Below are 23,879 nucleotides of genomic sequence, written 5' to 3'. Positions count from 1 at the left end.
TTCAGTTGGTCACATATATCAAACAACTGAACATGACTTCCTTTCCACACACATACACAATTTACGTGCAGCCATGACACACTGACTGCTGGACTTAGGATTCAATCATTTGGTCAAACAGAAGAAGATAATTGTTTAAGGAGAGTAAGGTCATCAGCCCACCCCAAACTCCAAAAACAGGTACCTGAGCGGTACTTACAAATCGAGTGTTCTTCATGACGTCACACCACTGCCTGTTTAATCTGCTCAGCTCCTTGGAGACGTGGGCCATTGTCTCCTCATCGCTGACTTCGATTAAAAAGTTACCAACCTCGTTGACCTGGGCATGCAGCGCTTCCCATTCTGCCAGGCTTCCTTCCAAAGTGGCCTAAGGATTGGAAAATGACAATTAAACTGAGGTAACACTTGGGCTTGAATACAAGAAGAGGAAAGGCTGATCCACTGTGTTTAATTTCCCCTCCATTTTTATTATGCATTCTGAAGGAGGGCATAGTGAGTGAGAGATAAGGGGAGAGTAGGACGCTTCTGCTGCAGTGGCACAGCAAACAAGCACCACTAAAAAGGCAACGGAATTCAGAATCTGGCAGTTGAAAATCATCAGGACTGAAACCTGCTACAGTAGATCCTAGTGCAGGGGCACAAGGGGCTGCAGCCTATCCTGGCAGGCTGTCTGCACCCACTCATGCTAACCTAACAAGAATGCCTTTGGGTGGAGTGTTTGTTTATTAAGCTGTGTCTTTATTTGTTTAGTTTTGTATATCACAAATCACTTTGTAAAGCCAGATTAGGTTTGCTTTGCATACACAGGCAGCTGATTGCATACTGAATCACTCACTGAATCATTCGTCTGCATATATTCTTGCGAGTGATCATAAATCAAAATAATTGCGCAATAAAAGTGAGATGTGACACCACCAGTATAAGGATACATACACAGACTAGAAAAATAAATTATAAGTTAGTAACGCAGTAAAAACAGAAAGTTCCTCATTCTCAATCACAGCTCACTGGCTATTTTAGACCAACACATACACTAGGATTTTAGCAAAATGAAACCGTAAGTGTGTTTTAAGTGTTGCAGTAGTCAAAGCCTGTACTGACAGCATTACTTGCAAGGCAAGAACCAACTTTGGACAGAATAACCAGTCCTCTGTGGGAATCACTCAGGCACATACAGTACACCCTCACTCACTCCTACCGAGCCAGTGCAGAGCTTCCCTCTGAATTGTGTATGGAATGTGGGAAGACCAAGACAAAGCCTCATGTGAAAATAAGGACAAATAATATACAGTAATATAACAAAATATTTTTTTTTGTTCTTTATTTCGCCTTATACAATTTCTTGTATTAGGAATTTGTTAGTTTTTGCATACCCCTTGGGGTCAGAGCGCAGGGTAAGCCATTGTACAGCGCCCCTGGAGCAATTACAGGTTAAGGGTCTTGCTCAAGGGCCCAGCAGAGTAGGATCTCTTTTTGGCAGTGATGGGGATTTGAACCAGCAACCTTCTGGATACCAGCATGGATCCTTAGCCTCAGAGCCACCACTCCGCCCCAATAAAATAAATAAAAGGGTAAGTGTCTGTCTGGGTGCCCATCTGGTTGCTATGTCTCTGTCATTCCTAATGATGGTACATCACAAACATTTGCTGTAATAAAATGCATTGCATTTGTCATTCCAACAGATGGTGCATAACAAATATTAACACTGCTTTTATGAATCCCATACTAAATGGCATAGAGAAATATGTATTGCATTTTTCATTCCAATAGGTGGCACATCAGAAACATTAACACTGTTATTATGAATCCCATACTAAATGGCATATAACAGAGACAAATACAAAGCATTTTTCATTCCAACAGATGATGCATCACAGTTGATTACTTGGATTTCAACCTGTCTTAGACAAGTAGCACAGCTAGCATTATAGTAAAAGGATAACTATCTGTGTCTGTCTCTGTGTCCGTCTGGTTGCTATGTCTCTGTTATTCAAAAGATGGCACATCACAAACATTTTTAGAAATAAAATGCATTGCATTTATCATTCAAACAGATGGTGCACCGCCAATGTTAACGGTGCTTTTACAAATCTCATACCAAATGGTATATAACAGCAGCATATTCATTGCATTTGTCACTTCAATACGTGTAGCATCCTAATTGATTACTTAGGTTTTAACCCATTTTATACAGGTAGCACAGCTAGTATAATATTATTCTAGATTTTATAATATAATACAGAATTCTCCAAGCCACTTAATTGAATTAAAGTAATCTATATAAGGTAAGGTTTTAAAGCTAGGTACTTCTATTCACTAATCAGGGTATTGGAGACTGGTGATGCAGTGCTTGTTAATTATAACATGTAAGAAAGAACTTCACTGTACTCTGTAAATGTGACAGTAATGACCCTATTAAACTATAATTTATCATTTCTAAGGCTACAGGGGGACAGAATGTATTCTGGAGGCATAATACACAAGGCTGAATCAACAATAAACAGGGTGCCAGTCTGTCGCAAGGCTAACTCTCACATACCCACACTCGTACTTATGCAGGCCTAGTTTGGAGATGCTATTTAACTTAACATGAACATTTTTAAGAGTGTGGGAGGATAACCCATGCAGAATACTTGCACGTCACACATGGGTTGGGTCAGGTCAGGTCTGGCAGCCCAGTGGTTAATGTTGCTGATGCACAGATCCAATGTTCAAATCCTGTAGCGGGCAATTGTCTGTGTTGTCTCCACGTGAGTGTGGATGTTCTTCAGGATACTCCGCTTTCCCTCCTCCATCCTCAAAGTTGTGCAGGTCAGGCTAATTGCCGATTCTAAATTAGGGCCTGCGTGGGTGTGGGAGTGGACCCCGTGATGGACGGGTATCCTGTCCAGGGCCATTTTTTGTTTGATGACTAGCACTGCCAGGACAGGCTCAAAACTCCCCACCAGCAACCCTGAATAGGATTAAGTGAGTCTGAGAATGAATAATATACTGTGCAGTATATTCATGATGTATTCAGAGCCCTTCACTTTCTGCACATTTTATTGTGATGTAGATTTAATTTGAAATGGATGAATTTACCATTTTTGGAGATTTCAGTTTTTGATTTTTAATAAATTTGGAAAACTTTCAAATTTTCTCTTTGTCATTATGGGTTATTGAGTGTATAGTAGATGGGCAAAAAGGTCAAATGTATCAATGTAAAATGAAATCCAAACACAATAAAGAGTGCAGAGAGTGAAGGAGTTCTGAGTTTCTGAATCCGCCATAATGTAACATAGGCAGGCAGCACAATGGCAAGGTGATTAGCTCTGCTGATCTTTGTGTGGGTTTCCTCCCACATCCTAAAGAGAGGCAAGTCAGACGAATGTGCAGCTCTAAATGTGTGTGGAAGAGTGTGTGTCTTGTGATTTAATAGTTGCTTCTTACTTTAGTACTTGCTAATTTAAAAAAATATTGAATTTTAAACTGTGCTAAATTCAGTTTATCAAAGGCATCAGCATGTGTTAGACCAGCATGGCTCTGCAAATTCTGAGACAAAAGACCCTGTCTATCATTCTTAGGCTGGTGATATGGGAACAAATGCCTTTTTTTCACCCTCGATCAGCACTCCTCAGGGAGGAGACAAATGCCTCACCAGTTAGGTTGGTGTGTCAGTAATGAAAAGAGCAATCCAGTGAAGCCTTCTTTGTTAATTGTAATGCGTCCGTTTCTAAATTAAATAAATATCATTCATTCCTTCCTTCCTTAATACAGTTTCTTTTAGTGCTTTTTCATTTACATCACAGAACAGGAGTTTCTATTCTGCTTTGTACCAGTGACATGAATCACTTGGGCAGCAGAGGGCGCCAAACTTCCACATTTGCCTAAGTTGTGTATTCAGGCGTTGCTCCATTTTAACCTTGCATTTGTCTTAATGGCTACATAACCAGTGACAGATGAGATCTTTATTTGTTTTATCACATCACACCGTCCCTCTGAACACCAGCGCTACTCTGCACAGATGAATGAAACACACTTAAGTTTTCCACTGAAATGTGGACATGACTCCATGTCTCGCTCCTTCTCCCCTCTAAGCACCCAGTCTCCAGCCTCTGTAGTGTAGTATGCAACACACCTCAGTTTGGCTCTGAGACCTCCCAACTCCTTCTGCTTCTCCTGCCTGAGTGACTATATTTCATAATGTAAAACACTGTTCCAGAAATCCTAAATATTAACAGATCCAGTTTGTACCCTACTCCCCGTAAGCACTATCCGATGGGTCTTGAACCAGACCCTCTTTTTCACTTTTGCACTTTGAGTGTCCCAGGCACTTTTCCTCTCAGGTCCTGGTTCTTCCCTCATGTTTTCTATCTCGTTCTGTCTATCTGTTGATACTCCACTATTGCCTTCTATTCCAATCCTTTCAGATCTGTCCTCCTTGCAGTTCACCTCTTACCATCAGAACCTTAGCAGTTTAGGCCTTCTTGCTGCTAAATTTCTTCTTGCTTCATGATAGAAATCCCCAGATATTGTCACTAATGATAATTGGGTGTGTACATTTTACAGTTCATTACACATTGAGTTATCTGCATCTCGTATTAATAAGGGCATCCATAAAAGTTATTGTGGGCCTGCCTACACATGGAAGCCCATTTAGAATTTGCAAAAACGCACCTAAAGAACTCTTAGACTATGTGAAACAAGATTCTCTGGTCTGATCAAACCAAGATTGAATTGTTTGGCCTTAATTCTACACATAATGTCTGGAGCGCATTAATGCTAATTAATTCTACAATTAATTAATTAGTTAATTAAATTGTACAGTGCATCTTCAACCTGAGCCTGGAACAGGGAAGAGTCCCGAGGCTTTGGAAAACATCTTGTATCACCCCAGTCCCAAAAGTATCACGTCCTAGTGAGCTGAATGACTTCCGGCCTGTCGCTCTTACGTCACATGTGATGAAGACCATGGAGTGGCTGCTGCTTCACCACCTAAGGCTACAGGTCTGCCACGCCCTCAATCCTCTGCAGTTCGCATACCAGGAGAAGGTGGGAGCGGAGGATGCCATCATCTACATGCTACACCGATCCCTCTCCCACTTGGACAGAGGCAGTGGTGCTATAAGAATTATGTTTCTAAACTTCTCTAGCACCTTCAACACCATCCAACCTATTCTTCTTAGGGACAAGCTGACAGAGATGGGAGCAGATTCATACCTGGTGGCATGGATTGTGGACTATCTTACAGACAGACCTCAGTATGTGCGTCTTGGGAAGTGCACGTCTGACATTGTGGTCAGCAACACAGGAGTGCTGCAGGGGACTGTACTTTCTCCGGTCCTGTTCAGCCTATATACATTGGACTTCGAATACAACTCGGAGTCCTGCCACGTGCAAAAAGTTCGCTGATGACACTGCTATTGTGGGCTGCATCAGGAATGGGCAAGAAGAGGAGTATAGGAACCTAATCAAGGACTTTGTTAAATGGTGTGACTCAAACCACCTACAACTGACCACCAGCAAAACCAAGGAGCTGGTGGTGGATTTTAGGAGGACCAGGCCCCTCATGAACCCCGTGATCATCAGAGGTGACTGTGTGCAGAGGGTACATACCTATAAATACCTGGGAGTGCAGCTGGATAAATTGGACTGGACTTCCAATACTGATGCTCTGTGTAAGAAAGGACAGAGCCGGTTATACTTCCTTAGAAGGCTGGCGTCCTTCAACATCTGTAATAAAATGCTGCAGATGTTCTATCAGACGGTTGTGGCGAGCACCCTCTTCTACGCAGTGGTGTACTGGGGAAGCAGCATAAAGAAGAGAGACGCCTCACGCCTGGACAAACTGGTGAGGAAGGCAGGCTCTATTGTAGGCATGGAGCTGGACAGTTTGACATCCGTGGCAGAGCAACGGGCACTGAGCAGGCTCCTGAAAATCATGGAGAATCCACTGAACAGTATCATCTCAAGACAGAGGAGCAGCTTCAGCGACAGACTGCTATCAATGTCCTGCTCCACTGACAGACTGAGGAGATCGTTCCTCCCCCACACTATGCGACTCTTCAATTCCACCCGGGGGGGGTAAACGTTAACATATACAAAGTTACTGTCTGTCTGCATACCTGCATTGTTGTCACTCTTTAATTTGGTATTGTTCTTTGTCGGTATGCTGCTGCTGGAGTATATGAATTTCCCCTTAGGATTAATAAAGTATCTATCTGGAGGAAAACAAGAACTGCTCATTACTTGTGGAGTAAGACGAGGCCGTGGAGGGTGGGGGATATTAATTGATTTTACTGGGTTTTTAGTACAACCCATTGATTTAACTTGAGCTGGTGTGAGATATACATTTAAAAGACATCATGACAATTAATGGCCACCAGTTGCTGACAGATTCAAGAGACAAAAGGGGCAGGTTAATGCAGGTGAGTGAGAGGTCCTGTGATGGGAGAAGTATGAAGTTTTGGTTTGAGAGAAGCAAATGCTTGTCAGAGAGGTACTTGAGATAGAGGGAGAGGGAGCAGACAGGGATAGGATGGGCAGCATCAGCCCTGTTCATTAATTAAAAGAGACCAAGACGGAGAGCCGTTGTCCAGGTTTTGTGACGTGGCCGCAATCAAGTCTTCTGAGCAGTGGAGCAGATGAGATGGAGAGATGCCAAAGGAGCTCGCTGGAGGTGGGAGAATCAAGGTGTGGCGGCATCCGAGCAAAGGGTAATTGGAAACCGGCTGAGGTAGCGGCTCTGGGAACTGCGGGTTACTGACTAAGGTAGCAGTTCGGGGCTGCTTGGTGGACCGGTATGTGGTGGGATGCATATTTGAGATTCCTGATGTCCGAACATGGAAGGAGAGATAGAGAAAATGTGCAGAGTTTACCTCTCAACCTTGGTGATTTTAAACATATTCAATGGAATTAATTTATTTACTTGTATCCAGTGATATTGTTTGATTATAATGGCACCATTTTAGGAATTTATGTATTGAATTATTTATTGAATGGACTTTTTGTTGGTACTTCTGGACACTTTGATTCTTTGTTTAAATAAAATCTGCACATATTCTGAAATAAAAATCTTGCTTGTCTCCTCACTCATGCTGTTTCATCTTCGTCATGACTATCCTGGAACTGAGGGCAGTGCCCAAGGCTAGTGGCACGAGACATCACAAATATCATTCCAACAGCAAAGCATAGTGGTGGCAGCATCATGCTGTGGTGTTGTTTTATAGCAGTAGGGATGGGGAGACTTGTCAGGGTTGAGAGAAAGCTAAGCAAAGCAAAGTACAGAGATCTCCTTAAACGGAAACCTGATCCAGAGTGTTCTGAATCTCATACTGGGCAAAAGGTTCAAATTCCATGATGGCACTGACCCTAAGCACAACGCAGGAGTAGCTTAGGGACAACTCTGGGAATGTCCTTGAGCTGCCCACCCAGAGCCCTAACTTGAACTCAAAAGAACATCTCTGGATTTGAAAATAGGTGTCCATCAACAGTCTCCATCCAACCTGACGGAGCCTGAGAGGATCTGCAGAAGAGTTGCATGCTACTTTAATTTTTATGTATTTTTGTACTTTCTCAACTGTTCTGAGGAGACACGCAAGTTAAGAATTTTGTTGTACTATGTACATTTGACAACAAACTTGACTTGACTTGATTACTGGTTGCCATACACTCAAGAAAACATCAAGAAAAAACAAAAGCATCGGCTTTATGGATTACATGCATCCAAATGAGGGTTTTTGATTTTCTGTTAATTATCACCATGTAGACAATTCTGTTTATTTTAATCGTATACATCTAATTCCACTACGCCACAGGTTCACCCTCCCAGCAGCCGTTTCATATGCTGCCTCAGCTCTCAAGAGTGAATGATGGGTGATGGGGTGAGCTCAGGAGTGGATTAACAATAATGAACGAGGTGAATGATGGAGTGCACATTGGTGTAGCGGTTTGATCTGCTGCAACACAGTTCTAGAATTCAGCGTTCAACCTTTGCTGTCTGTCTGAATTTTTGTTTTTTTGGTGGGTGTTCTGGTGTTTATCTCAAATCCCAAAGATGTGTTAAGTTAATTGGAGAGTCTAAAGAGGTCCTGTGAGTATGTGTGTTGGTGGGTTTGTTCATGCTTTGCACCTACTGCTACTGGCGAGTCGTCTGTAACTTCAATCTACAGTAGATTCAGCTGGTAAGGGGCCGTATAGTAAAAGGGGTGAATGACAGCCGAGATGGTGTGGGGCATATAACATTGTCTCGTAGTTCAGAATATTCACGTCACTGGCTCTCTGAACTCACTCTTTTCAGCCAAGCTGAGCAAATTAATTCTCTGTTCATTTTTTAACCATTCTCTAATCAGAGATCACCTGGATGGTCACCTCTCATACCTGTTCTGGGTGTTTCTCCAGCCATGACTGAAGTGACTGAAATGTTTCCATGTAAACGTCCCAGCTTCTGACGACTCGTTCCAACAAGCTTTTCACGCTTTGTGCTGACTCCACTGCTTCCAAGCACTCTGAATCCAGCTGTGCCAGGAACCTCTGGATATGTGCAGAGTCGTTAGCTTTAAAAAAAAAAAAAAATAACACAGGAGCAATGGAATGAGCAACGCTGTGAAGGAACGCATCCCAGGCTTGTCAGGCCCACCACACCCACGGCAAACACCCTTACCTAAAGCACTGCGATTTGTGTAACTGCTGCCAATTGACTTGAGCTGCTCGACAGCGGCATGCAGATGCATAATCAGGCCCTGCTCTTCTATCACACCCTTGGAGATAAAAGAAAGAAAAGAGTAAGTGGGGAGGCAAGCCAACACCTGCCCCACTGTTTCATATCTGGAATTCATACCAGGAATTAGTAAACAAAATGGCAAACACTGGCTCCTGAACATATAGTGGATATACATAGTAGGCTGCCTCCTCTGCATATTCTTGTATTCATTGCCTTTACTTCTGCTGTTGATATTGTATTAATGTCACCAGGCCTGAGGGCACCAGCAAGTAAGACCTTTATTGTATTATTATACACGTGACAAAAATGTGAACTTTTCCATTCAGTTAACACAGTCAGGATCTGTCTTGTCCTGCTATCAAAAAGCATTAGAAAAACAAAATGGCTCCCTGGTGTCTTCTTCGAGCTGTTATGACAGATTGGCTGCTTGTGGAGATTTCTATGGTTTAAATCACTTTTCTCCACTTTCTGATGTCATTTTTCTGAATCAATAATCTCTTAGATTTAGAATTTATTATTTTTTTGCACCCTTTAGTTATTCTGAGCATTTGAAAATTCTATTGACATTATGATGTGTTTATTTTTATGGTGCCATTTCAGTTTTGGTGTTCACCGCTATTCTGTGGTTCTGTCATCAGGGATGCATTGTTCAGTTGCAGGGGGTGTAGCCCCAGAGATTGTGACTGGTGATGTCACCCACATGACCCTTGAAGTTCAGTAGTCACGTCATCAAAGTTTGTGGATAAAAACACAAAACGTCTTTAGTGCCTTAGTTCTTGCTTTTCTTTTTTCTCATGTTTATTGCTTATGGTTTCTGACCTCTATTCTAGTTTAGTGATGTGGTTTGTTGTCTCGATTCATTGATCTCCTGGTTTTGACCTTAGCCTGTGAATTGCTGTGGAATCACACCACAATGCATATAAGTTTGAAGGTTTGCACTGTGGTAAACTGCTGGTGGTCAGTGAACCTGAAATGTCTGGCTCAAAAAAGGTCTACCTGCAGCATGAGCTAAAGAAGTAACTCCACTACACTCCACCCATCCACAATGTACATCCCATCTTCATTGCCAAATGAATTGCATTGAACCCACACCACAAAACATCTCAGATCAAAGATTTCAGTTGTGGTGAATTATCTGGCTCAGAAGTGTTTTCTTTATAGTGTGAGCTTGTGAAGAGAGAGGTTCATGGAACTGTGCATTTTTAAATTTAATAAGTAATTTGAAACGTGAAGGCTACAGGCAGGAGCAGATGAACATGAAAATGTGCATGCGCTGTTCAAAGGCAGATTGGAGTGTTTGGTTGACTGTGCATTCACATGCAGATGTACTGTAAGTGGGTCAGTCAAGTGCTTTGTTCGGGCCTTTGGAGTTGGTGATTGTGGCATCTGTACTCGGCCACAGTTCAAAAGGGAGAGACAAGGACAACAAAAAGAACAGAAAAGAGTAATGGGAAGTGAAGAGAGAAGAGAGAGGCAGGAATGGGAGAGACCATGCTGAAAACAGTGGTGCCAGGCGGTCAGGAGAGAGAGAGCCCCTGAGGGTCAATCATGGGACCAGAGCTCGTCATGGTTAAACAGGTCACTGCTATTGAGCGACACATAGGAGTGGCCCATTGTGCAGTGTATCCCATAAACACTGAAGGACTGGCGGCAGGAGACGTGTGTGTGTGTGGCTCAGTGTGGACTCCGAAGGACTGGCAATGTAGAAGCGAGTCAGGTTTAATGGCTGACTGCACCTGTTGGTGGGCATCTGCTCTTGCTGCAAGGGATAAGCAGAGGAGACCCCTGATTTAAGAAAGAAGAACTGGGGCTCACAGAGAATATCTACCTTTGATTTTAATCTTTGTTTAAGGATTACTTGTTATTTTTTCATTTGACTTTTTAACTTCCACATTTTCTCTTGCTTTCATTGAATTATTTATTTATTTATGGATTGAAGGAGCACTCCACTTTTAATTTGGAACACTTTGATGTGAATAAAGCACTTAACACTTTGCACCAACTCTGGCTGAGCCTTTGTATCTTCATTTGTATGGCTCATTCTTGGTTATGACTATCGGCCATTTTGGGTTCAACAGCTGCTGAAGAATATGGAGCCAACCAGGATCATCATAGAGCTAAAGAGGTACTATTAATCTGTCTCTGAATACTGAGAGCTGCACAATTCTTGGTGACGTCCACTGATCTTTATCTGTATCTGCTCACATTTTTTCAGCATGTCATCACCACTACTGTCAGTTTTTGGTTTTTAATTTCATCTTCTGATTTCACGCTTGTTCTCAGATGGGGATAACATTAGCATTTTTTAGTACCAAAAAGGAGTTGTAATGAGTGTGTTTATTCAAATCTGGGTGTGGTAAGGTAGTAAAGGCTTAAACAGATTAACTGATAGTGCTGGAGCTCCAATGAAGGTCGTCTTTAATCATTTAAAATGAGTGTTAAGTGAGGGTGGTCAAGGCTCCGGTGTTAGCGGGTTAAATGACAGTGCAGGTCAATTGGTAAAACAAAAGAGGGTTAACTGGCAATAATGGAGCTCTTTGTGGTGCCCATTCTGGATAGAGTGTCAAGCTGAAGGATGTGAGAAGGTAAACCAGAAATAATGGTGCTCTGTAGCCAGCTCTGGTTAAAGTATAGATTGGAGAAAAAAGGAAAAGGAGATGAATGGGTTAACTGGGAACAATGGAGATTCACTTTTGATTATGGCATGTGTGGGAATCAATGTCAAGTAAGGGAGAGGATACCTGAGAAGAACAGAGATCTGAGTTAGGCCAATTCTGGTAAGAACATATTGCTGTAAAGTTAACCATGGGAATTCTACCACTTTGCTAAAGATCATTTCTAGGTGCATTATTGGTCCTTGTCAGCAAGGGAGGGGAATGGGTTCATGGGAAATGAAGGAGTTCTCCAATACTTCCCTCTTTAGAAAACAATATAGAGTAGGAGGTAAGGTCACAGAGGCAAGTGGGTTAACTGACATGGCTAACTGAAGTATGAGAACAAGATGATTACTTGAGTCTACTGGAGCTCGGCACCGAACTTGAACTTTATTGCCACACAACAAAGTTGTTAGGAATATCTCTTGGTGTTACTTCCATATACATAGCAAGGTAAATACAATTAAACAGCACAATGTACAATACATGACACCATCACAACATTATATGCAGACTGTGGTATTCTGTCACATAACTAACGGTTAAACTGCAACTGCAAATTCCACACTTGGAATCAACTCCAGACCTGCTACCTGCTTAATAGTTAATGGAATCATGAGGCACCTGCTCCCACCTGGCTATGGAACAGCTTGTCAGTCAAATGTCCAAATACTTTTGAGCCCCTGAAAATGGGGAGGAATGTGTATAAAAATGGCTATCATTCCTAAACAGCTCACATGATATTTACATTAAACCCCTTGAATTAAAGCTGCAAGTCACACTTCAATCATCTAATGATTTCTTCATTTCATAGCCAAAATTATGAAAATTGTGTCACAGTCCAAAATACTAATAGACCTAACTGCATATCCACCACAAAGAAATGATTTAATGTACCTCTTTGAGGAAGAATTCCTTCTTCCTCCATCTTTCAGGTGAGATGTAAAACAGAGGCCTTGATTCTGTGTGGTCATTAGAGATCCCTGGGCATCTTTTGAAAAGTGTAGGGTTTATCCCCATGTCTTGCAATCATTTCTGGCCCTCTAATCATCCCCTGTCTCTAACTGGTTATCTATCTCTCTTACCCCTTCACCACCTAATAGCTAATGTGTGGTGAGCATACTGGTAGAAGAATGGCTGCCGTCGCATCATCCAGGTGGGTGCTACACATTGTGGTTCCCCTCAGTCTAAGCACTTTGCGTAGTGAGAACAGCACTATATAAATATAATTATTATTCTTTTTAAAGTGGATTATGGAGAAAAGCCAGGCAAAATGACACCTTTTATTGGCTAACTAGAAAGATTACAATATGCAAGCTTTCGAGGCAACTCAGGCCCCTTCTTCAGGCAAGATATAAGACATTACATCTTGCCTGAAGAAGGGGCCTGAGTTGCCTCGAAAGCTTGCATATTGTAATCTTTCTAGTTAGCCAATAAAAGGTGTCATTTTGCCTGGCTTTTCTCTACATTCATAATGGCTAACACGGTACAGCACCCTAGTACTAAAGTGGATTATTAAATTTCAATGTATTGACAGTGAGAAGGATGCATTTATTGGAGAATTGAGACCTCCAAGAACACAATTTGAGACAGACTGTAGACATTCAATACAATGTCAGTCGGTAGCATTAAACATTTCAAACTGGACTTTTCAATGAATTCTTTATCAATATTTATCACCCGTATACAATGCAACCAGCGCATAAATTATTTAAGAATAATTTAGTTATGCCACTCTACTTTTTTACTCAAGTTACTGAATTCTTAAATGAAAACCAGGATATTTGAACTGTTTGTGAACTCATTTAGAAAATTGTATTGTTTGGAGTTCATTTGAAAGATGTTATTTTTTAAAAATAATTGTATTTAAGATAAAATTAATTTCATTGATTCATTTTTTTTAACTACTTAAATAGTTAGCTGGTGCCACGAGTCAATGACTAAGGTAAGTGACTGTACTTTCAAAAATGACCCCATCCCGGCACTACGCTCATTTTAAAGAATTAATTTCTCTCAGCTTGACTAAAGCTTGCCTCTCCAATATGCACTTCCTCTGGCAGTGACTGATACGCCACAGGAATGATAATTGTTGTTTTATTAACAATATGTTTGCTTTAGTAATATTCATGTAAGAAATATGTTTGAATGGAAACAAAAACATTTATTGTTTTTTATTAAATGGCCGTTGTTATTTGTCTATGCATGGCTCTGCTGACATTATAGTAATGATCCTCTTCTTGGGTCCCAGTATGGTAACGATTTTCTTATTTGGGAACTCAGATCAAAAAGTGTAAGAACCCCTAATTTAGAGGGTAAGATAACAGTCACGGACGAGGAGGTGAGCGGGTTAACTTTTAATAATGCCGCTTTGTTTAAGGTCCATTCTGGTGTGAATGTAGTGCCGTGGTTAAGGCTGGCAAGGTGAGTGGGTTAACAGGGAATAATGGAGCTTTACAATGGGTGTGCAATGAAATCAAACATATAAATACCAGAGTTCTTCTACAACCTTGTTCAGCTTGCAACACAATGCTCTTGTTAAGGATGAGAAAATGATGGGATTAACCAGCCCTGGGAAAATACCCAGCTGGCAAAAAACTGATGGCAGAGAAAGGGAGAAGAACAAAAGAGAGGTGCCAGAAACCTCCATTGACAACTGCAGATCAGCACTAGAGTGTAGTGTGGGAGTCGGTGCTGAGGAGGTAAAACAGTTAGCCGGCAGTGCAAGTGAACACGTGAAGGATGGTGGGTTAAGACGAAAAACCGAAGCTCAGCTAACTTTGTCTTCTCGGTTAAGAGGTTGTGTTAAGACATTGAGAGGGGAATTAGAACACTGCTGAAGTAACTGGCATATTGGAGCTCTACTATAAGTCCCCCTTGGTGTGGCGCTCAGGCTTTGGAGAACAGTGGTCTTAGTGGAGGTGATGAGAGACTCCTAAAGTCCACAGGAGTACAATGTGGCCCCATTACTAAAGGCATTTATACAGACAAATGTCAGTGGTTGTGTTTTTACTTCATTTTTACTTCACACTCCCATAGCAAGATGTTCAGTTTTAAAGAGATGTTCCCTGTGCTAATAATTCTACAAGGTGGGGTACAGGCTGCAGTAGGGTCCTTTGCTAATAGCAGAGGCGTAACTATTGATTGTTACTGCTGAAATTTTGTTCCCTGCTGGTTCTGCCTCTGTCAGTTGTAAGACGCTTCCACTTGATTACCAAGATCTGTAGCAGGATTTGAGAAATATGCCTTAATCCGATTCCCCCAACATAGCCGGCCATCTGTGTTGCCACACTTAATCTGTGTTGTCCACTCCTCAGACTGCTGCTGCTGGTGTCCAGTAATAACATATGTCTATGTCTGAAAAGCTGTAGCCGGGGTAGACTTACGTGCCAGTCGTGGAGCAGCCGTCTGACTGATTCTTGGGAGCCGTATTTTTCCTTCCACTGCTGGACTTTGCAGTTCAGACGACGGAGCAGAGCCAGGGTGGAGTGTTTGCTTTGCAGATACTCTAACTTAATCCCCAGGTACTTGGCATTGATCCTGGCGTTCATCACCCTGCAGCACAAGACAAGCTTAAAACAAATCTTACATTCCTTACAGCGTGCGGGCGCTGTGGGTGAAGTGTGAAACGGTGGGTCAATGGTAAACTTTTCTAACCCAAAGCAAGTTAAGCATATTATCACCTAAGGTGCCACTAATAAAGAAGCAACTAATGAGGTTTAATATTATGTAGCACCTTTCTAAAAAGCATGCAGGAATACAATATAAATTTCATACATGGCAACAAAGAAGATTATAGTAGAAATTAAACAAATACATCAGTCTTAAGGTCACCAGACAATAAATTAGTCACCACTCATGTAGGAGGTAATAAAAGTTTCAGACACCAACAGAGGACATCCCAGTATGAATGCCATCTGACAAATAGCTGTGTTGTGTGCTAAGAGGACTTGTGGCGTGCTGCATGTGTTTGGTCTGAATGGATGAGTAGTAATTTTCTTAAACAAAATAAGTAGAAAACAGAGACTTTAATGATTGGCAAAAATGGATATAATAAGGGTGTTAGAAATAAACTTGATCCATTAAGATTAAAAGTCAAGACGGAGGTAAAGAATTTAGGGGTAATTATTGACTCTGACCTGAATTAAAAATCACATATTAATCAGATTATCAGGACAGCATTTTTTCACTTAAGAAATATAGCAAAAGTTAGACCTCTTTTAACATTGCAAGATGCTGAGAAATCAGTTCACGTTTTTGTTTTTGTCGACTAGATTACTGTAACGCACTCCTCTCAGGACTACCCAAAAAAGACTAGAATCTTAACTAGGAAAAGAAAATCTGAGCACATCTCTCCAGTTCTGATGTCACTACATCGGTTACCTGTGTCATTTAGAATTGACTTTAAAATACTGCTTATGGTTTACAAAGCCTTAAATAATGTCACTCCATCTTATATTATTGGAATGTCTTACACCTTACACTCCAAATCATAACCTTAGATCTTCAAATGAGTGTCTACTTAGAATTCTAAGAGCTAAACTTAAAAGAAGTGGTGAGGTGGCCTTCTGCTGTTATGCACCTAAAATCTGGAATAGTTTACCAATAGAAATTCGCAAGGCTAATATGGTGGAGCACTTTAAAAACCTGCTAAAAACTATTTTAGCATGGCTTTCTCATTGCTTCATTTTGGTGTAATATTCTGTATATGCATTTAATTATCATTATCAATCATGGTGGCTCCGAAATCCATACTAACCCCTACTTTCTCTGCTGTTGTTTTTCCATTTTTTCTGTGGTGGCCATCTGCGCCACCACTACCTGATCAAGACACCATGGAGTCCCTGCATTAATGGATTGAAGGCCAGAGGTCCACATGACCATCATCATCAAGTTGTTCCATGTGAACCCTGAAAACCATGAGGACTGATTGAGATAATTTCTGTTAGGTGGAATGCCTAGAGGGGGCTAGGTGGTCTTGTGGCCTGCAACCCCTGCAGATTTTTTTTTTTTTTTCTCCAGCCGTCTGGAGTTTTTTTTGTTTTTTCTGTCCTCCCTGGCCATTGGACCTTACAGTGGAACCTCGGTTCACGAACGTCTCAGTACACGTACAAATCGGTTTACGACCACACACTCGGTATACGAACAAGCCAGGTTCCCTTCCGGTTTGTACATGTTCAGTCTCTCCCTGTGCATTTCCTGTGCAGCAAGCAAGAGAGAGAGTGAGAGAGCGTGACACACACACACACACGCACATGCATACACACACACACACACACACACACAGGCAGTGCGAGAGAGAGACAGACGCGCACACACACACAGGCAGCGCGAGAGAGAGAGCCGCGCACACACACAGGCAACGCAAGAGAGAGACAAACGCACACACACACACACAGGAACGCGCGTGAGAGAGGCGTGCACACACACACAGGAGCGGGCTAGAGAGACACACAGGCGCTCCAGGCTCGCAAAAGAGAGACACACACAGACACACACAGGCAGCGCGAGAGAGAGATAGACGCGCACAAACACAGGCAGCACGAGAGAGAGACAGACGCGCACAAACACAGGAGCGTGCGGGAGAGAGAGGCGTGCACACACACAGGAGCGTGCTACAGAGACACACAGGCGCTCCAGGCTCGCAAAAGAGAGACACACGCACACACACACAGGCGCGCGTGCGAGAGAGAGAGCGAGCGAGCGAGGGAGGGACGAATAAGGTAGAGAAGGCTTGTTTTTGTTTTCAGTTCTGTTTACAGTGATCGGTTCGTAGCCTGAATTGTTGCAATGTTACTTTTCTTGGTGGTTTATTAAATTACGGATTTTTCAAATGTTCATTTTTTCCCCTGTGCTTAAAACTCATTAAAAAAAAAGTGTTTTTAGCGAGCGGTTCCTAGCACTATAGCACAAACTCTTGCAGTGTTAGTTTTCTCTGTTGTTCAAGGTTTTCTCAGTGTTATTCAATGTTTTTACATTTAGTTTACTATTACGCTGTGCATTCTATTGTTTAATTAGCTATTTTTGTGCTTAAAAATTAAAAAAAATATATATATTTTCATACAGTTTATACGGTCTGGAACGGATTAATTGTATTTACATAAAATCCTATGGGGGAAATTGCTTCGGTTCACGACCAAATCGGTTTACAACCAGAGTTTTGGAACGAATTATGGTCGTGAACCGAGGTTCCTCTGTACTTTTATTTTATGTTAATTAGTATTGCCTCATTTTATTTTTCAATATATTTTGTCTTTTTTCTCTTTCTTCATCATGTAAAGTACTTTGAGCTGCATCATTTGTATGAAAATGTGCTATATAAATAAATGTTGTTGTTGTTGTTGTTGTGGTTCTCATGACAGATGTGAATGACTGGCAGGAAGGCGTTATTGCATTGCCCTTGCCAAACGGCAAAGTGCACAGGAAGTTGTGGGTGTGTCAAAACGTACTGTGCAACTGGTGGTATGCATAGCAGTTGACCATTAATAGTCAGTAGAACCGCAGTTGAAAGACTGTGCTTACAGATAGTGACCATCGCTGTGTGTCACAAAATGTGACAGCAAACTGCTTTGCCGCCAGGCATAAACTGCTGCAGACAATCCATGCAGGCCCACAACAAGCCATTTCCGAATGAGTACTCAGAAGGCAACTGCATGCCATGGATACCTGGAGCCGAATACCATGGAAGAGCCCCTCGCTAACAGATATTCAAGAAGCTGAAAGGTTACAACGGGAGAGAAGCTGCAAGCACTGAACTGTTGACACAACCAAACATATTATCTGGTCTGATGAACCCGTTTGTAGTCGAACGATGAAAGGCAACGGGTACACCGTATACCACATGAAGCCTCCCATGGGGACTGCATAGAAATTAGTAAGAAATTACTAGAAATTAGTAAGAAATTGTAAGAAAGGACAGAGCCGACTATACTTTCTTAGAAGGCTGGCACCCTTCAACATCTGCAATAAGTTGCTGCAAATGTTCTATCAGACGGTTGTGGCGAGTGCCCTCTTTTACACGGTGTTGTGCTGGGGTGGCAGCATAAAGAAGAGAGATGCCTCACGCCTAGACAATCTGTTGAGGAAGGCAGGCTCTATTGTAGGCATGGAGCTGGACAGTTTGACATCCGTGGCAGAGCGACGGGCACTGAGCAGGCTCCTGTCAATCATGGAGAATCCACTGCATCCACTAAACAGTATCATCTCCAGACAGAGGAGCAGCTTCAGAGAGACTGCTGTCACTGTCCTGCTCCACTGACAGACTGAGGAGATCGTTCCTCCCCCAAACTATGCGACTCTTCAATTCCACTCGGGGAGGTAAACGTTAACATTATTCAAAGTTATTGACTGTCTGTATATCTGCATTGTTATCACTCTTTAATTTAATATTGTTCTTTATCAGTATGCTGCTGCTGGAGTATGTGAATTTCCCCTTGGGATTAATAAAGTATCTATCTATCTATGTTGAAGGTGCTTTTCAAGCAGGAGGTGACTCTCTGATGTTCTGGGGGGGTTTCATTTACGTGGAAATGAGTCCTTTGGTTGTGGTGATGACAAGCTTGAACCAGAAGTGCTACACCGGGCTTCAAGATAACCATGTGTTACCTTTTGTGATTCATCTCTAGAGTGAATACAGCCCAGTCTTCCAAGACACGAAGAACATTCTGAAGCATTCTGCAATTCGACTAGCCCACAAAACCAGCAGATTTAAATAAAATGGGAAATCTGTGAGACTATTTGGAGTAGCGAGTAAAATGGCCAGCAAAGCCATTCAACCAATCTGACCAAACTGCAGGGTTTGGTGCTGGAAGTGTGAATGAAAATGCATGTCATCTACATTCACAAACTGGTGACAAACATGCCAGTCTAAACTGCATCTGTTCTTTGGTCTCACAAGAACATTAGACTTATATGCTAGGTTTAGCCAGGGGTGACTAATTTTTTTGTCCGGTGAGCTTATATCAAATCTGATAAAACTGGCATCAATGGGCATAAGGCTTGGAACAGGTCTGCATGGGGCAGTGCAGAGCTAGCAAAACAGAAGAACATGAAAACTCCACACTGAAGGCACCCCAGCTTGACATCACTGTATATAAGCAGAATTTCACCCTCAAAGGATGCTTATCTAGCACATGGCTACTTTTGTAATCTATATCATCTCTCTGAATGCACAGATATGATCTAAAAGAACATGCATCATAACTTGCGCTGTACGTTTGGCCAAGGGGCACAATAAAAGGGCAGATAGGGCACTCCATGTTGTTTAAAAGAGGCCTTCAGGTAGTAAGAAATGTCAAAGCTCTACCACGTGTGGGAAATAACACACAAACCTTGAGTAACAATGACCCTGTGCGTGTCCTTGCCCTCTGTCCATATATCATGTAACTGAAAGTTGAAAAGGAGCCACTCACATACCTTTTCTTAATGTCTTCAATTTTCTGTGGGGGTACTTGATCAGCACCAGCTTTATCCACTTTTAAAAAATCGCGCAGAACTTCCATCTGGCTATCGGCCTCTTCCATTAATTGCTGGAGACAAAGTTAAAGAGAAGCCAAGTGTGAAAGTCAGCTCCCAGCATACTAAGAAACAATATAATCACTATTCTCTACACTTTGCTATTACATCATTACACAAAAACACTGTAAATGGAATCGGATGACTCACAGACAGAGCTATCACATACACTCTGTCCTTCATGAATTGCGGAATTCCCCAAACCCATGGAATGCAACTTTACTTCGTCATGAGGTCACTTGTGGAAATCAGCTTTATGTAGCACAGTTTCTCCCACTATCCTTAAGCTTGGATCCCACCTTCTTAGCCGTCCTCTTACTTTGCATACATTAATTACAAATCTGCTGAACAAAAACATCTGACAGCATGCCCCAGTAGCTCTTCAACCTACACCCCAAACAATCCCAGTATGCATCCATACAAGAAAATGCTTCCTAAAACACTGATTGGTGGAAAATGAAGGACATCCTCAAAGAAAATGCACACAGAAGTCCAGGTGGGCAAAACTATTGCCAATGTAGGGATGAAAACTGGATGGAAGACTCCTCCTAATCTCATCAGTCAGCACTTTGCCTACGTCTTCTATCTCTACAGTGCCATTACAAAATTTTCACCTCCCTTCAAGGTTTATTGTTATACAACATTGAATCAGTTAGATTTGTCTTTTTTGACACGGATCAGCAGAAACAGACACTTGAATATGAAAGTGAAAACAGCTCTTGGCAAAGTGGCCTAAATTAATTATGAATATAAAATACAAAACAACTGATTATGTTAAGTATTCATTCCCTTCAGTATGACACACCTGAAAAAATCTTGGGACAGCCAATTGATTTTAGAAGTAACAGAATTAGTTTGCTGGAGATCACCTGTCTGGATTCAAAGCGGTTCAATTGATGTTTTCACTTTGACATTAAAGAATTCACCACCCAGGAATTACTTACCCCTCATAGTTTGTAGTGATGGCTGAGAATAATTTTTAATCTCATGTTTTCATGCAGAATGGAGAGAAAAACTTTTATGATACATATGATATTATATATAATGTATAATATAATATAATATAAGCCAATAGTGACCAATTGCTGTACAACAGCAAACAATGTGAAAAAGTCCATTATAATGTTTTTTTTTAAATCTCACATTACTCGTGTTGCATAATCCACATGTCAATTATCCAGTCATGTGCTCAAAACATAGTGCAAAACATATGCATTATGGCTAAAATAATGTAAAATAGCTACTTCTAGAAAGATCAGTTTTCTTCTTCTTTCGGCTGCTCCCATTAGGGGTCGCCACAGCGGATCATCTTCTTCCATATCTTTCTGTCCTCTGCATCTTGTTCTGTTACACCCATCACCTGGATGTCCTCTCTCACCACATCCATAAACCTTCTCTTGGGCCTTCCTCTTTTTCTCTTGCCTGGCAGCTCTATCCTTAGCATCCTTCCCCCAATATACTCAGCATCTCTCCTCTGCACATGTCCAAACCAACGCAATCTCGCCTCTCTGACTTTGACTCCCAACCGTCCAACTTGAGCTGAACCTCTAATGTACTCATTTCTAATCCTGTCCATCCTCGTCACCCCCAATGCAAATCTTAGCATCTTTAACTCTGCCACCTCCAGCTCTGTCTCCTGCTTTCTAGTCAGTGCCACCGTCTCCAACCCATATAACATGGCTGGTCTCACTACCGTTCTGTAGACCTTCCCTTTCACTCTTGCTGATATCCGTCTGTCACAAATCACACCTGACACTCTTCTCCGCCCATTCTACCCTGCATGCACTCTCTTTTTCACCTCTCTTCCACAATCCTCATTACTCTGTACTGTTGATCCCAAGTATTTAAACTCATCCACCTTTGCCAACTCTACTCCCTGTATCCTCACCATTCCACTCACCTCCCTCTCATTTACGCATATGTATTCTGTCTTGTTCCTACTGACCTTCATTCCTCTCATCTCTAGAGCATATCTCCACCTCTCCAGGGTCTCCTCAACCTGCTCCCTACTCTCACTACAGATCACAATGTCATCAGCAAACATCATAGTCCACGGGGACTCCTGTCTAATCTTGTCTGTCAACCTGTCCATCACCATTGCAAATAAAAAAGGGCTCAGAGCCGATCCCTGATGTAATCCCACCTCCACCTTGAATGCATCCGTTGCTCCGACCACAGACCTCACCACAGTCACACTTCCCTCGTACGTATCCTGTACAACTGCTCAACACACTCTCCTTGCTTGTGAGTACATTTCCATCTTTATCCTTTCTCACCCTAACCTGCTGCACATCTTTCCCAGCTCGGTCCCTCTGTCTAGCCAATCGGTACAGGTCCTTTTCTCCCTCCTTAGTATCCAACCTCTCATACAACTCATCATACGCCTTTTCTTTAGCCTCTGCCACCTCTCTCTTCACCTTGCACCTTATCTCCTTGTACTCTTGTCTACTTTCTGCATCTCTCAGACTATCTCACTTCTTCTTTGCCATCCTCTTCCTTTGTATACTCCCCTGTATTTCCCCATTCCACCACCAGGTTTCCTTTTCCTCTTTCTTCTGTCCAGATGTCATGCCAAGCACCCTTCTTGCTGTCACCTTTACTACATCTGCTGTAGTTTCTCAACTGTCTGGTAATTCTTCACTACCACCCAGTGCCTGTCTCACCTCCTCCCTAAACTCAACCTTGCTGTGTTCCTTTTTTCAACTTCCGCCATTTGATCCTTGGCTCTGCCTTCACTCTCTTCCTCTTCTTGATCTCCAATGTCATCCTACAGACCACCAGCCTATGCTGCTTAACTACACTTTCCCCTGCCACTACCTTGCAGTCTTCAATCTCCTTCAGATTGACTCTTCTGCATAGGATGTAATCTACCTGTGTGTATTTTCCTCCACTCTTGTATGTCACCCTATGTTCCTCCCTCTTCTTAAAATACGTATTCACCACAGCCATGCCCATCCTTTTGGCAAAATCCACTATCCTCTGACCTTCTTCATTCCTCTCCTTGACACCATACCTACCCATCACCTTCTCGTCTCCATTGTTCCCTTCACCAACATGCCCATTGAAATCCGCTCCAATCACCACTTTCTGTCCCTTGGGTACACTGTTCATCACTTCATCCAACTCACTCCAAAAATCTTCTTTCCCATTCATTGCACACCCAACTTGCGGAGCATATTTACTAACAACATTCATCATCACACCTCCAATTTACAGCTTCATAATTATTACTCTGTCTGACACTCTTTTCACTTCCAAAACACTCTTGACATACTGTTCCTTCAGAAAAATCCCTACTCAATTTTTCCTCCTATCCACACCATGATAGAACAATTTGAATCCACCTCTGATCCACCTGTCCTTACTCCCCTTCCATTTAGTCTCTTGCACACACAATATATCAACCGTCCTTCTCTGCATCATATTGGCTAACTCTCTCCCCTTACCAGTCATACTGCCAACATTCAAAGTTCCTATCTTCAGTTCCACTCTCTTTACCTTCCTCCTCTCCTCCTGCCTCCAGACACGTCTCCCCACTCTATTTCTCCTTCAGCCAGCAGTATCCCAATTTCTGCCAGCACCCTTTTGGCTAACAGTACTGGTTGCGGTCACTCCGTTATGGAAATTTGTATTGTTGTCCGCATATTGATTTGGCAAAGTTTTACACTGGATGCCCTTCCTGACGTAACCCTCCCCATTTATCCGGGCTTGGGACCGGCACGAAGAAACACTTCTAGAAAGATCAGTGCACAGCCTAAATAGTAAACTTAAAGCCTCATGAGAATAACTTTTAGAAACTTAAGACCAAGCTTTCCTTCTCATTCATTGGTCAAGAGACTTGTCTTCAATTCAAAAATGTCAATCCCATGAGGCTTTAGGTTTCCTGTTTGCGATGTGTGCTGATGTATGCTGATTATTCCAGAAGTATCTAGATTTCTACAGGTGGTGGCATGTCCAGGTGCTCCGAACTATAGCAGAGGCAGTGCAATTAATAGCTGCCGGAAAGAGATCCC

The 23,879-nt window shown here is 42.1% G+C and overlaps 1 protein-coding gene across 2 annotated transcripts in view; it reads right to left on the bottom strand.

The window, feature by feature from the left end:
- Nucleotides 1-23,879, bottom strand: part of syne2b (spectrin repeat containing, nuclear envelope 2b) — a 524,337-nt gene that overhangs the window by 424,180 nt on the left and 76,278 nt on the right. For both annotated transcript variants that reach the window (XM_051919949.1, XM_051919950.1), the window contains exons 14-18: nt 19,768-19,880; nt 14,739-14,907; nt 8,642-8,738; nt 8,359-8,534; nt 200-367 (exon numbers count right to left, since the gene is read on the bottom strand). In XM_051919949.1, coding sequence (XP_051775909.1) covers nt 200-367; nt 8,359-8,534; nt 8,642-8,738; nt 14,739-14,907; nt 19,768-19,880 — 723 coding nt within the window. The remainder of the gene's footprint in view (nt 1-199; nt 368-8,358; nt 8,535-8,641; nt 8,739-14,738; nt 14,908-19,767; nt 19,881-23,879) is intronic.

Source organism: Erpetoichthys calabaricus, chromosome 16 (genome assembly GCF_900747795.2).
Source record: "Erpetoichthys calabaricus chromosome 16, fErpCal1.3, whole genome shotgun sequence".
NCBI lineage: Eukaryota > Metazoa > Chordata > Cladistia > Polypteriformes > Polypteridae > Erpetoichthys > Erpetoichthys calabaricus.
Note: the sequence above shows the minus strand (reverse complement) of the source record. Positions and strands in the feature narration are given on the sequence as shown.